Source organism: Podarcis liolepis, assembly GCF_965112155.1.
Source record: "Podarcis liolepis genome assembly, chromosome: 10".
Taxonomy (NCBI): domain Eukaryota; kingdom Metazoa; phylum Chordata; class Lepidosauria; order Squamata; family Lacertidae; genus Podarcis; species Podarcis liolepis.
The window spans coordinates 14365384-14380046 of NC_139562.1; the positions used below are offsets into that span (position 1 = coordinate 14365384).

General features: G+C 44.2%; 1 protein-coding gene across 2 annotated transcripts in view; it reads right to left on the bottom strand.

Annotated features, from left to right (window-relative positions):
- Positions 1–11728, bottom strand: part of SLCO1C1 (solute carrier organic anion transporter family member 1C1) — a 35950-nt gene extending 24222 nt beyond the window's left edge. The window contains exons 1-9 of one of the 2 annotated variants that reach the window (XM_083461173.1): positions 11254–11728; positions 8567–8718; positions 6828–6969; positions 6606–6738; positions 5723–5799; positions 5410–5556; positions 4819–4917; positions 3656–3901; positions 3204–3368 (exon numbers count right to left, since the gene is read on the bottom strand). In XM_083461173.1, coding sequence (XP_083317299.1) covers positions 3204–3368; positions 3656–3901; positions 4819–4917; positions 5410–5556; positions 5723–5799; positions 6606–6738; positions 6828–6969; positions 8567–8695 — 1138 coding nt within the window. In that variant the 5' untranslated portion in view covers positions 8696–8718; positions 11254–11728. Of the gene's footprint in view, positions 1–3203; positions 3369–3655; positions 3902–4818; positions 4918–5409; positions 5557–5722; positions 5845–6605; positions 6739–6827; positions 6970–8566; positions 8719–11253 lie in introns of both variants that reach the window. The other variant, XM_083461172.1, reaches the window with a different exon arrangement.
- Positions 11729–14663: the final 2935 nt, after the last annotated feature.

Below are 14663 nucleotides of genomic sequence, written 5' to 3' on the forward strand. Positions count from 1 at the left end.
TGTGTAAAAATCATTCAATTCTCTTGAATGAATGGTCATTTGGATGGAACTTTGGCTTTGAGACACATTCCGTATTGCACTTGTACATGATTTTGGTATTCCATACCTTCTGAATTGGACCCAGAGGGAAACGCTCGTGGAGCAAATCATGTCAGTTTTGCCTTTATGCAATAGTCGAGTTCCTGCACACACTCAGAGGCCCTTCTCTTGTCTCTACCCAGGCAAGCAACAAGCAATATCAGAGTTAAGACACATTCCAGCCAAGAAGAATTCTTCAGGGAGGATATGAAACACAGCAAGTAAGAAATGTGGCCGGGGGGAAGTTCTCAGGGTCAAATAGAGAAGCTGGGAGGGCTGGAGTTGGTCCCTGGACCTCATAGGGGCCAACTCCCTGGGCCTCTGGGGGCTCTTGCATTAAGGCACCCAAAAATTTAAGAGCTAGGGCCATGGCTCCAGGCACCTACAGTTACAGGGCCAAGCTGGCACTCCTGCCAGGTCTTATGTTGCTCACCCCTGTTTTGAATTAACCCTGATATCCACTAGAGCAGGGGTGTCCAAAAGGACAATCCTTCCCCCGCCCCCCAAAAAAAGCTCAACAACTTTGATGGGTAGATTACTGCCAGTTTTTTAAAAGTGGGAGTAGATCGCAGTCTCTTGGAAGTTGGACGTGCCTGCACTAGAGGATAATTGAAGTTTGGATGCCAGGTGCCATTTTGATTCAATATGGTGACTTTGGTCTGACTTCACACCTTTCTTTGGCACGATGGGTCCAAGCTTATAAATTACTGTATTTTTCGCTCCATAAGACACACTTTTTCTCTCCTAAAAGGAAGGGGAAATGTGTGTGCGTTTTATGGAGCGAATGCAGGCGGGAGGAAGGCGGGGAAAACCCCTGAGAGCATGGCCACGTCAGTCCCTTCTCCCTCCTCGGGGAAAAGCCCACAAGAGTCACGCGCTCTTTAAAGGGTGTGTGGCTATTGGGGGCTTTTGCGGGAGGTGGAGGACGGGACAGAGGGCAGCCCCTCAGTCCCTTCCCCCACCTCCTGGAAAAGCCCCCAAGAGCCGCACGCTCATTCACAAGCCGCGTGGAGCATGTGTGCGGCTCTTGGGGGCTTTCCCCCCAAGGAGGGAGAAGGGCAGCCCGTCAGCCTACAAGCGCCGCACACACACTCCACGCGGCTCGTGAAAGGGAGCGCGGAGCAGAGTCTGGGATGCATACTGGCTCTGCTCAGCGCTCCCTTTAAAAATAATTTTTTTCTTGCATCCCCCCTCTAAAAACTAGGTGTGTCTTAAGGTCAGGTGCGTCTTATGGAGCGAAAAATACGGTGCACTGTCCATTTAAAAATCACAATATGTTTTGATAGCACTGGGAAACCCCCTCTAGTTTTAATATACTTTTATAGTTGCTGAATGTGGAAATATCTGAGGTGGACCATTTTTTCTCCACCCCCACCCCCTCTCATCTCCCTACTGCCCAAAGACAACATATCGGGACCTGTCTGGGTGTCTTGCATTATTATGCTATAGCAGTCTCTGCCAACCTCGTCCCCACAGGATGTTTTGAACTGTAACTCCCATCAGCCCCAGCCAGCATGGTCAACAGTCCAAAAAGTCTGGAGGGCACCGGATCAGTGACTGTTGTCCTATAGTAACAGCAATAAACCTTTTGCCTATTTGTCTCAAGTGGCACTTCCTCTGCTTTGCATAATCTTAAATTGTTTCACACATAGCTAGCGGCTTAGCACTAAGAAAAGCTTGACATACAATGGAAGGCACTGTGCTATGGGCAATAATTGCTGCTGAGTGCCTTTTCTCCTCCTAAACAGCATTCGCAGATTATACTAGTTGAATAGGTGCCATGCCAAGAAATTCCAACTTCCATCTTCGAGGAACGAGAACAACAAAGAGTAACGCAGCTGGTCCAAAAATAAAACACTTGGGTTGCATCCAACTAAGTTCTGCTCAAAGCAGATCCACTGAAATTAATGGACCCAAGTCCATCAGGGATATTAATTTCAGTTGGGTGCATTTTGAATAGAACTAGCATGGGCTTCAACCCTCGGTATATCATAGAATCATAGAGTTGGAAGAGACCACAAGGGCCATCAAGTCCAACCCCCTGCCAAGCAGGAAACACCATCAGAGCACTCCTGACATATGGTTGTCAAGCCTCTGCTTAAAGACCTCCAAAGGAGGAGACTCCACCACACTCCTTGGCAGCAAATTCCACTGTCGAACAGCTCTTACTGTCAGGAAGTTCTTCCTAATGTTTAGGTGGAATCTTCTTCCTTGTAGTTTGGATCCATTGCTCCGTGTCCGCTTCTCTGGAGCAGCAGAAAACAACCTTTCTCCATCCTCTATATGACATCCTTTTATATATTTGAACATGGCTATCATATCACCCCTTAACCTCCTCTTCTCCAGGCTAAACATGCCCAGCTCCCTTAGCTGTTCCTCATAAGGCATCGTTTCCAGGCCTTTGACCATTTTGGTTGCCCTCCTCTGGACACGTTCCAGTTTGTCAGTGTCCTTCTTGAACTGTGGTGCCCAGAACTGGACACAGTACTCCAGGTGAGGTCTGACCAGAGCAGAATACAGTGGCACTATATAAGAAACTCCATGTTTGCCTCGCAATTCTGCAGCCTTTGACATACCCAAAGAAAACTCTGACCCGAAAAGCAGGCTTTGTTTCCATACATAGCTTCCACTCAGCAAAGCTAGCACAGAGTGGCATCTATTCACATGCCGTACTTTTCTGTGTATCAGACGAGGTGGTTTTTTTTACTAAAAAATAAGGTTCAAAATTTGGGCTTGTCTTATACACAGATAGTGCATGGGGGGATGTGTGATTGGCTGCTGCCACGATCCGGAGATTGTCAGTGGATATTGGGTGTGCTATTGGTGGCTGCGGCAAGGGTTGTTGTTGATTGGCTGCTGCTGCATCAATTGGGCAGACAACTGCCGGCTTCTGCCGGCGAGGGAACAGACAGTAAGCGGCTATTGTGATGCATGCGAGTGGCCATGCAGATCATGCGGGTGAGCTATTTTCTGCAATCCCCCCTAAAAAAAGCTCAACAACTCTGGGCAATCTCCCCTCATTTTCTTAATTTGTAGTCCCCCAAAATAGGGGGCATCTTATACATGGGGGCATGTTATGCACAGAAAAATACGGTAATCATTTTGAAAAAGCACGGCATTCATACCTATGACAAAATTGGTCTTCGAAGATGATTGCCCAAACTGCTGCTCAATGTATTTTGCTTTGTAAGTCACCATACCAATGAGAGAATTGAACTGGGTGATGCTGGAGCAGAGGTATAAAAAATACACTGGATTCCCAAAGAGGCTTTTCAGTGACGGCAGGAAATCTGCAAAACAAAACGGTGGCCTGCTGTTGACAAAGTGACTGGAAAACAACATGCAATGCAAAATTGTTTTCAAAGACCTCGCAGGGTTCGGAATATTCCAACACACACTGAGTTCAATGCAATGTGGTTCAGCCACATCCTCAATGCGCTCATTTGATGGTTCATCACCCAAGGGTAGGAAAGCCAGGCAGGGTAATTAGTAGAGACTGTTACCAAACTAGCTGATTTGAAAAAAGAGATTTTATAAAGTCTGAATGTGACTCAGTTCACCAGCCACATGGCCTCACCTCTAGCCATCTCGATAAACTTCACTTGCTCTTGGTAGGTGATGCGGTGTTCTCTGTTATCTTCGTTGATGAACTTGGACTGCTCAGAGGAAGTGCTGGAATCCTTTCGGGTGTCTGGTCTTGGAAGATGTTTCGGTAAGAACCAGAAAGGGATAGCGGCAAGGATGCTGACCACCCCGGCTATTAAATAGCCAAGCCACCAAGCCCCTACCCATTGGGAGTCCTTGTGAGTTATGCTTATGCTGTCTGAGGAGGGAGGAAGAAATGAAGACATCAGCCACCAGTAGGAATGGTTCGGTGGTCAGAGTGTCAAGACTAGGACGGAGGTTATTACTCCAGTGAAATTAGCTAAAATGTATGACAAATAATAAATGTTGGAAATGTAAAGGAAAAGAAGGAACATTTTATCATATGTGGTGTAAGAAAGTAAAGAATTTCTGGGAAATGATATATAATGAGATGAAAAAGATGTTGAAATATATATTCTTAAAAAGACCAGAAGCATTTTTACTTGGTATTATAGGCCAAGACATTAATAGGCAAGATGTTAAATTGTTCTTATATGTAACCACAGTGGCAAGAGTACTGTTAGCCCAGAAATGTAAGCAAAAAGAAATTCCGAAGAAAGAAGAACGGCAGACGAAATTAATGGACTATGCAGAATTGGACAAAATGACAGGAAGGATTCAAAACCTGCGGGACCAGAGATTTACAGAAGATTGGACGAAGTATATGAATTATTTGAAGAGCAACTGTAATAAAAAAATTACGCTAGTAGGACTACAAGAAGTTTTGTAAGGAGAAATATGAGAAGTGTTACAAAGTAGAAAAAGATAGAGGTATGGTTATGAGTTTGAAATGTAATAGGGAAAATAAGAAATGCATACTAAGAGATTAGATTGGAAAGTTTTCAGACAGGACTGATGGAAGTCAAAAAAATTGAATAAGATGTTAAAGTATGTTTAATTATTGTTGAAAATGGTATGTTAAAAAACTAATAAAAATTTATATTAAAAGAAGAAGAAGACTAGGATGGAGGAGACCAGGGTTCAAATCTCCACTTGGCCACGAAGCTCGCTGGACGACCCAGGGCCTTTCAGCCAAACCCACCTCAGAGATTGGGATGTGTTCAACAGACTCATTGCAGCCTTGCTCAGACTCACCCATGTCTACAAAGCCGATGTCAACATACAGTGTGGCACATAAGGATCCCAGGAGGAAGCCAAAGATGGGGCCTATTATTGCAACCGTCTGCACACACCCTGAGAAAAGGAAGCAGAACAGGCATATTAGACTGAAAAGTTACACTTTGACCTGGTCAATATAAAGGTAAAGGGACTCCTGACCATTAGGTCCAGTTGTGGCCGACTCTGGGGTTGCGGCGTTCATCTTGCTTTATTGGCCGAGGGAACTGGCGTACAGCTTCTGGGTCAGGTGGCCAGCATGTCTAAGCCGCTTCTGGCAAACCAGAGCAGCGCACGGAAATGCCATTTACCTTCCCGCTGGAGCGGTACCTATTTATCTACTTGCACTTTGACGTGCTTTCGAACTGCTAGGTTGGCAGGAGCAGGAGCTGAGATACGGGAGCTCACCCCATCGCTGGGATTCGAACCGCTGCCCTTCTGATTGGCAAGTCCTAAGCTCTGTGGTTTAACCCACAGCGCCACCCGTGTCCCAGACCTGGTCAATAAGAATGGACAAATCATCTGGTATGGCAGAGGGAGAAATACGACCTGGTTTGAAAAACAAAATACCAATGTAAAAGGCTGCGCTCTCTTCTGTGGCGTGGTCATCAATGTACGCAATCCCCAAAGGCTGGATCGGGGTTTCCCCAATTCCACGTAGCAGATTTCCCAGCAAAACGTAAATCCACATGGAAATTCCAGCTTCCTTTTCACACCCTGTTCGCACAAACCCAAGAGACCGACGTTTGTATTTTGACATCATTCTCCCCTAATACCTAATTAAACTAATGGGACTTTCAACATATACACACCCTTTCCCATCAAATCACACCAAAACATTATATTTCTTGGAGCAGTGCTGCCATTATTTTTTTATCCTTACCTGCATGGATTTGCCCCTGAGCTCTTTCCAAGACTGAGACAGGCAGCTGGTTCTGATCCTGGAGACACGGGGAGATGCTGACAGTTGAATTGGAGGAGGAAGAAAATATCTCATACCTATAGCTGTGTAAAAACCAACAGTTTCTTTACAGAGTTACCACTTGTTACACGGTGGGGGGGTATATATTTAAGCTTATTCCAGGCTCCTGTTGAAGGCTACCTGAACTGAAGGCAAGGGCTACACTGAAATGAATAATTCATGTATATGAACTATAGTAGTGAACCTCATTCTGCCTAATGGTAGAGCCGGCCTGAGTCTTGGTCGCCGTATTGTACCCTGTACTGAATTTCCACAGCTGTCAACATGAGCTGCATGGTGCCACAAGTGGCAAAACTGGAATCCCATAGGGAGAGAATCTTATTTTCCATTCTAAGTCACCCTCATATAAATTGCTTCCTATAAAAAGACTGCAAAACACTGCAGTATGAAATGCAAGCCAGCCAGACATGCCCCCTTTTAAAAGAATACTCTATTCCATTTATTTTTCCACCTGTTTTTCTGGGTGGCAGGTCCCTCCAACAGCCACTCAACATTACATGGCCATTCAGCACTCTCAGACTGTTCTCTGGCTCCCCCTCCCCGTAGATTTTTTCAATTTCGCTGTTCTGTATGGGACAATGACAATAAAGATTATCGTATCGTATCATATTGTATCGTGCCCTTCCCCCCAAGTTGCCCATAGTTCTGCAAACCTTGGAGTTTCTCTAAGCATGAATTGTGCAATTTTATCTACACAAGCAATGGCACTCACCCCTGAACTTTGGAAATAGAAGGAACGTTTAAGCTTTACACATTTGTTTGCTACAAATTGTGGCGTACTTACTGTCCCATAAAGAACTGCGGCATGGCTATCAAAAATGTTCCGAATGACATGATCAGGCAACCGGCTCCGATGATCTTTGGCCTATGAAGTTTGGCTCCGAAGTAGCTGACCAGGATTATTATTAAAAGGTTCCCTTTAAGAAGCAAGGAGAAACTAACTTAGGCACACTTAGCTCGTCATCTGCCTATATAGCAACAAAATCTTGCTGTGTGTGTCACATACCAATTTCAAAGCTGCCATCTATCAGGCCAACCAGGGACGAAGGGATATCAAATCTTTTTTCTATTTGGGTGATGGTACTTTTCAGGTAACTTCCTGACAGAGCTTTCGCAAAGTAAACAAACGATAATGCAGCAAGAAAAATCTGCAACGAGGAAACAGACGAGGCAGCGCTTTAAAAATGTTTCACCAGTGTTGGATTGATTGATTGATTGATTGATTGATTGATATACCACTTAAATGCTATTAAGGATTCTAAGTGGTTCACAGCTCTAAAATCAATACAAAAAAATAATTACAAAAATAATTACAAAATAACAATTACATGATCGCATCAAAATATCTTCAATTTAAAAATAACCATGAAAATTCATTAGGATTTTAGTGTGGATTTATTGTACTATATGAACATTTTCCCATATGTAATCTTCCCTAATATGCACAATTAGGTACTGAATCTTTCTCATTCTTCCAGCAGCAGGAATTTTTAAAATAAAGGTCTGGTATCTGAAGGATGCATAGGAGCAGAGATTCCTGGGCACAGGGGCAGATCCAAGAGTTAAGACCCAGTGGCAAATTTCCCTGGTTTCCTGGGGTATAAAGCCCAGATTCTCCTGGGTCTGGTGTGGAGTGGGGTTGGGAGCAGGGCCAGTCAGGGGTGTGGCTAGGGAATGGGTGTGGTGTAGGGAAAGTCCTGAGGGCCAGATAGAGAGGCTTGGCCCCTGGGCCTGAGTTTCCATGTCCCTGACCTGTTAAAATAGCTGAAATCCATTGACGACAACAACAAAAAGCCTCCTTTTTTCTGGTTAGCCAGCAATCCTATATGCAGCGCAGAGAGAACACCAACCCTGGGGAAATTGCTGGCGCTTTAATATGATTGTCTGTCTATTTTTGGAGGCAATAAGCTGCTTCCTTAATGGCTCAGTGGCAACTGAAGGTTTATTCAGTGAAGGAATCGGATTACCTCTGAAGCAGGCAGAGGGGGGAATGATCTTATTTGTCTCATAATGCAAGTTTAATGAACACAACTTGCTTTTAATTCTCCAAACCGGGGAAGTAGTTAAGTGCCACTCTGCACCGAGGCTTGGACGAGATGATTTGGTCTCTTTGTGCTCTGGTGCCGGGAAAAGGTGTTGACCTCTGTGTGCAAGTTTGCTGTGTGCATGTCTTGCAATACGACTCACCCGCACCAACGATAACACAAGTTCAGAGATGCCTTGATGATTTCCAAAGTCTGAAGTGCTGTTTTGCGTTGGCCAAGCTGAACACCTGACAGGCACTGAACAATTCTTTCCCCCAACTCACTTCCACAGTACCAAACTGGCAGCAAACTTCAGTTTGGGCTCCATTTTTATTGGGACAGACTTAGGCCGCTCTCACACCATACATTGACAAACTATGGTACCAGTTTTGACAGCCGTTACTTCCTCCAAAGAATTCTGGGAGGTGTAGTTTGTTAAGGGTGCTGAGACTTCTTAGGAGACCCCTATTCCCCTCACAGAGCTACAATTCCCAGGTTGGTTGGGAATTATAGCTCTGTGAGGGGGTAAACAACAGTTCACAGGAGAAAATATGAGCTTTAAATGGATGCTGTGATTGGGATTGGATGCTTTGTAATTGAGTTGGGTTGTAAGAAGAAAAGGCTTGGCTGAAAAGTATCAGGGAAATAATGTGCCCAGTGACGAATTCTCAGCCCCTTCAAATGAGCCAAGGCCACAATCCACAGCTCTTTTATACTATACCTTCATTCCTCCACAGATTGTTCCTTTCTCCTTCGAAGCTGAGGATTCTGATCTTGAAGAAGACCTGTCAATGGGCAGGATTGTGTTTTTTGAAAAAAGCTGAGTGTTTTCTTTGGATGAATTCTCCATCGGAATTTTCCCTTTCAATCAATCTGAAAGACATAAATAAATGGTTATATAGACCATTTTAATTATTATTACTTCCAGGGAGATCTTCCTGTAATGTGAAAGATGTTTCCTAAGGAATCACATTATCAACTGAACACCTGTGTGGTACAGAGCATTTCTGGATGGGACATGCTCTAAAGTGCTCACTTTGCACCTGGAAATGCACTTTTGAGTATGTATAGGAGGAAGAATGACCTGCCCCCAGGGGACACTCTCCCTGTCGTGTTTCTGCAGGAGTCACCAACTGGAAGACTCATTCAGGGATCCAGTGGGCAACCTCCTCATGGACTAGTTGGACACAGAGGAATGGTTGGAGGAACCACCAAGCAAAGATGGCTTAGAGCCTGTGGAGTGGGGAAATGACGAGTGATCAGATGGAGAAGAGGGAGAAGGCTGGGAGGAGGAGGTGTCGGAAGCTGAAGAGGTAACAGAACTTAGTGAGCTGGGAGAGTCAGTGGCAGAGAGAAGTCTAGAATCAAAGGCAGAAGCTGAAGCAGAAGGTGGCCAAGAGGCAGAGATGAGTCCAACTGGTGAAGAGGCACGGGTGTCTCCCCCTCCTGCTGTGACAAGCTCCCCTCCCCCCTGGTCACCTAGAACCAGAAGAGGCATGAAGATGGTGGAGGAGAGGTTGAATTCACATAGGCACAGTCTCTGATTGCTTGGGTGGAAACCCTGGAGAGGTGGGAACTTAGATGGCTGTGGGGAGGCAGGGACTTTCAGCCTCGGCAACTGATCCATGGGGCAAGACCTACTGGGGGCTGTGCTCATTAAGGCTGACACTCCGACAAGTCTACGCAGAGTTCTTGCGTGGCTCACTCCTGTCACCTAGTCACACTGGATGCAGAGATGGAGATAGAACAGCTTGTCTCCAGCCAAGGCTGATAGGGAAGATTCAAAGTCAGAGCAGATAATCATGCAGAGACACAGCAGACAGGCTCCTTTGCAGGGATCATAGCTCAGTAGCAGAGCACCTGCCTTGAATTCAGAAAGGTCTCGGTAGCCATCCCAACTACTCAAATTAAAATAAGGTAACAAGTGATGAGAAAGGCTTCTTTTGAGACCTGATAAGCAGAATAGACAATACTGAAATAGGTGGATATATTGGAATATCTATAGGCTGCGCTTTCATAAAAATACAGCAAGGTGGTATAGAGCATACAAAATTATAATGTCAATAAAAACACCAGTAAAAACATCAGTAGATAGCCTGACAAAAATATAGCTGTTCTGTCCCTTCACAGAAACTCTGGCTCATACCATGGCCACTTCTTGCTAGACTGCTGCAACCTTCTCCTCCCGGGTCCACACACCTTCACTTCTCTAGTCTACCCAGCACTCTGCTGAAAAGATACTTAAGCCTCCCTTGCCACTCTGAAAATGTGGTGTCCCACCTAAAGTCCCTACCCCAGAAGTTCCCAAACTGTGGTTTGAATGGGAAGCGGTTTCGCCAAGAAGCAAACAGAAGGACAGAGGGCCTATGAACATTCAAAGAGTGTGCCATTCTGAGGAGCTCCATGGTTGTTGTTTTTTTAAAAAAAGAACCTTTAACAATTTAAAATCCCTTTATTATTATTATTCACAAAGCAAACTTCTCTGAATAGTTCCATCTTTTGAAAACATAAACATTAATAATAATTGTTAAAATATTGTGGGCCGTGCTGTGATGTTGGTAAGAATCTGTATTTTGTTAGGCATTTCTTACTATAATTGCATCTGATTTTTGTGCGTGTGTGTGTGTTAAATAGATACTGTGTTTATGTACTGACTTTTGTGTTCTGTGTTGTAAACCTCCCTGCAATCTTTGGACAAAGAACTGGAATGCAAATTTAACAAAAGAAGAAGCAAATAAATAAATAAATTGTGGTTCCTGGTGTTAATAATTGTAAAGGAACACTTCAGAAGATTGCAGTTAATAATGATATTAATAATAATAATGCTGATGATGACGACTGCAACCATGATCAAGATTTCTAAAGTGCCATCAGTGTACACTGCCCTTTAAAGGATAAGAGGATTTTTTTTGTTTTTGTATTTGTTTAAAAACAAATTTTAAAATTGTTCTAAAAAAAGTAAAGGAGCAGGTCCCTGCCTCCAAGGAACTTACCATACAGCAGTGCTTTTGCTAAAAATTCTAAAGTATCAGTGAGAACGCCAAAGGCACAGGAGCTTTCCATTCATGCAGTGGCTTTCACGTTAACCAGAATCATTTTCAAGCTTTTGCCATGACCAATAAACAATTGCAAATGATAGCTTCCCCATTCCCTCCTTCTCGTTCTTCGGCACCAGCGTGACAAAAACTTTCTTTAAAGAACCATTCGTTTCTTTGTAAGCACTGACATTATAGAAAAAGTCATATTTCTAGACAGTCCCCTTAGTTGATTGAATGAAATGAATGAGTGTGTGTGTGTGTGTGTTTTCTTACTCACAGGTGATGAGAGGAGAAAGGCCTCTGTCCACAAAGAAGACAGACAACTTTTGAGAAGAGGATGAAGGCAGAGCGGATGAAGACACAACCTTACCTTGGCAGTAGCGACCTCCAGTCCCTGGTAGTTCTTTTCTGGGGGTGAACTCAGAAACAAATATGTATCTCTTCTCCTAGCCTTAAAATGGAAGAAACTAGAGCGAAACCCCAGTCTGAGACACGATGCAGTGAGGTAGATCTTATATCTGGAGGTAGAAAGAGGAGACAAGAAAGACCGAAGGGGTGGGGAGAACAGTTCTTTGTTTTGCCTGTGTGGTCAGTATCACCCTCTCACTCGGTCTCTTCTTGTTTACTCCTCCACCTTCAAGTCTGGTCTTTCTTCTCCCCCACTACAAATTCCAGGACACACAAAGGACATGAGCAAAGCAGGAGCTGGAATTCTTCACAGCAGAAATGGTTTTAAAAGTTCTTGAGATCTTTCTTCGCGACATGCAGCAAGTTGGACAGCATGCATGTGATAAAGCTTTCTTTCTTTCTCTCCCTCTCTCTCCCTCTCTCTTTTCCTTCTAAAGCCCTGATCTTCTTAATTGCTGGTTCCCAGGAAATAAAAGACTTCATGGGGGGGGGGGGGAACCTGCCAACCAAAGGGGAGGGCGGATGGTGTAACGAAGAAACTTTCTTCTGCCTACACGGAAATCTCTCTGCAAAGCCAGCACCCCCCCCCCCCATTATTTAATGGGAAGCTTCCTTATTAGGTCTTGTAATGTTTTGAACAACGTTGCAGCTTTTCTTTCTTGGGTAGCGGGAGAAATCAGGACTAGAAAATGGGCATATCTCCATTACCAGTCATCTTCTCCAGTGTTGATACCATCCACTTACTCAGTTATTCCCAAGAATCTAGATGGTGGTCCCTTCTACCCCCCCCAAAATCCATGACCTTTATATAATCCTGCTCATTTGCTTTTAATTGCTCAGTTACAGTTTTTGGAAGCTTACATAGCAGGTGCAGTTCGATTCTTGAACTGACACGGTGGTATTTGTTTCACCTTCTTTAGAGTGTGTGGCTCGCAACAGGTTTTATGATGCCGTACCGTGCCGATGTGTGATCCATTACTCCATCTCTCTAGTTCCTGACTGGCGACATGGTGTGCAACACCGCGTCTTGGCTGTGACCCACTCTGCAATTCAGTCAATGATGTCTGAGCAGCCATACAAACCTAGAAGGTTGCCTTACATCAGGTCAAGCTAACTACCCCATTTCAGTGGTAGAACATCTACATTACACACGCAAGGCTCCAGGTTCAATTGCCAGGTAGAGTTGTGGGAGACGTCAGTCTGAAACCCTGAAGACCTACTTTGCTTATCACTGTTGTTCTGATGATGATGATGATGATGATGATGATGATAATAATGATGATGATAATAATAATAATAATAATAATAATAATAATAATAATAATAATAATAATTTGTTATTTATATCCCGCCCTCCCCATCCGAAGCCGGGCTCATTATTTAACAACAATAAAAGTAACACAGCAGTCTAAAATCAATTCATTCTAAAATCAATTCAAAATCAAATTAATGCCAACCATTGGGTTAAGAGTTCTGTGAGGATTACAGAAGGAGAGAGGGGGTCAGACGGTGCCTTGGCCAAAGGCCTGGTGGAACAGCTCCGTCTTGCAGGCCCTGCGGAAAGATGTCCAGTCCCGCTGGGCCCTAGTCTCTTGTGACAGAGCGTTCCACCAGATCATGGTCACAAAACCACAGAAAAGTCACCATCATGCATACATACTGCCAGGGAATGGTCTAAAGATGAGGACTGGGGAATGCATTCTATGGCAGACCACCTTCTCTCCGATGGAGAACTGGAGGGGGAAGAGTCACCCCACCTTGTCCACAGCATGTTCAGAAGCAGAGAGACAGAGACAGAGTCAGAGTCAGAGACAGAGACAGAGACAGAAGCTGAACAGCTTAGGGAGGAGTTACCCAGTTTTGAGATAATGGCAAGGGAACCAGAAGGGAGGGGGCAGCTAGTCGAGACGTCACTTGAGAGTGTGGGGATCCCCTCTCTCCATGGACTCAGAGATCTGAACGTATCAGAGAGCAAAGGAGTCAGAGGGCGCCTAAAATGCGTCGGAAGTCGGAAGTTGGAAGTTGGGTTTAGAGTAGCCAACTGCCCTCCTTGCAGAGCTGTGCATTTGTGCTTGCAACATGATGCTGTAATAAAAGGACAATAAATCTATCAACTGCTCGTTAATTCTTATCTGTGAAGTTATCGAAGGGAGAGGAGGACTCTTCACGTCTGACACACATACATACAAAATTGAGGAACAATGGTGACCAAAATATGCCTTTACATTAAAATACATACCAAAATACTCCTCCTTCTCCTAATATATCCTAAAATGCAAACGGTGAAGAGAACCAATACATTTAAAAGCATCCAAATTGTTTTTTTTAAAAATTAAATCACTCAATTAAATCTTTGCAATTTGACATCTTCACCTCCATAAATTTTCTCATCAGCTTTTGGGCAGCCACTGCAAATCTCGTAACTCTGTCAGGGATATGCCAGAGTCAAATGTGTAATTTTTGCTTGATCATCCCCATCAGGTATTTTAATCAATCCAGAATAAACTTTGCCCTTGGTTCACAATACAAGGAGCAGTGCAGTAAATAATGATATAGGTCTTCTACTGCTTGGGCACCACACCTGCACAGATGATGTTCCACCAGAAGTTTCCTGTAACATCCATCTAAACATTCTGAAGGCATAGCCTGAAACCGTGAAGTCGCACAAACTAACTGGCAAATCATGTCAAACCCATGTTTGTCAAACCCAAACACAGCTGTGTAGAGAACATCGATTTCTGGATTGCCTGTGGATCTTACTGAGCCTAGAAATCACCTAGCTTCTTCTTTATATATCTCCAAGTCTGAACTAGGGACCAGTTCTTAATAACCTGCGGAATTATATCAAAAGCTAACATTTGCTCTTTGTATTGAGCATCATTAAGCGCTCATCCAGACTTCTGCTTGCTCGGCCTCTTTTCCCCAGGGGAACAGCTCAATTGGAGCAAACATGAATCAGGTTTCCTCTGACATTTGCCGTGGTTTAGCGCTAAAGAGTGGGCTTTCCAGGGAAAAGCAGTGGGACAAGGGCTAAACCAGTTGGATCCATTTTTTCTAGGCATGGACAAGCAGAAGTGTGGGCAAGTCCTAAATGATGGAGAATACTGACATGTAGCAATGGCCACAAGCCCACGGAGGACATGACTACCTATGGTTATTAGCCATTACACCAATGTGAAACATCCATATTCAAAGCCAACATATCTCAGAATATCATACAGCAGCATGGGAAGGCACTTAGGTCCCTGTTCCACTTTTGACTTTCTGAAGCCAGACAGCCGCTGATGCATGTGGATTTCCCTTAAGAAGACTGGCGTGCTCTTAATCTCAGATTTCGCTTCCAGTCATTGTCTTGGTGTTGCAACCCGTCCA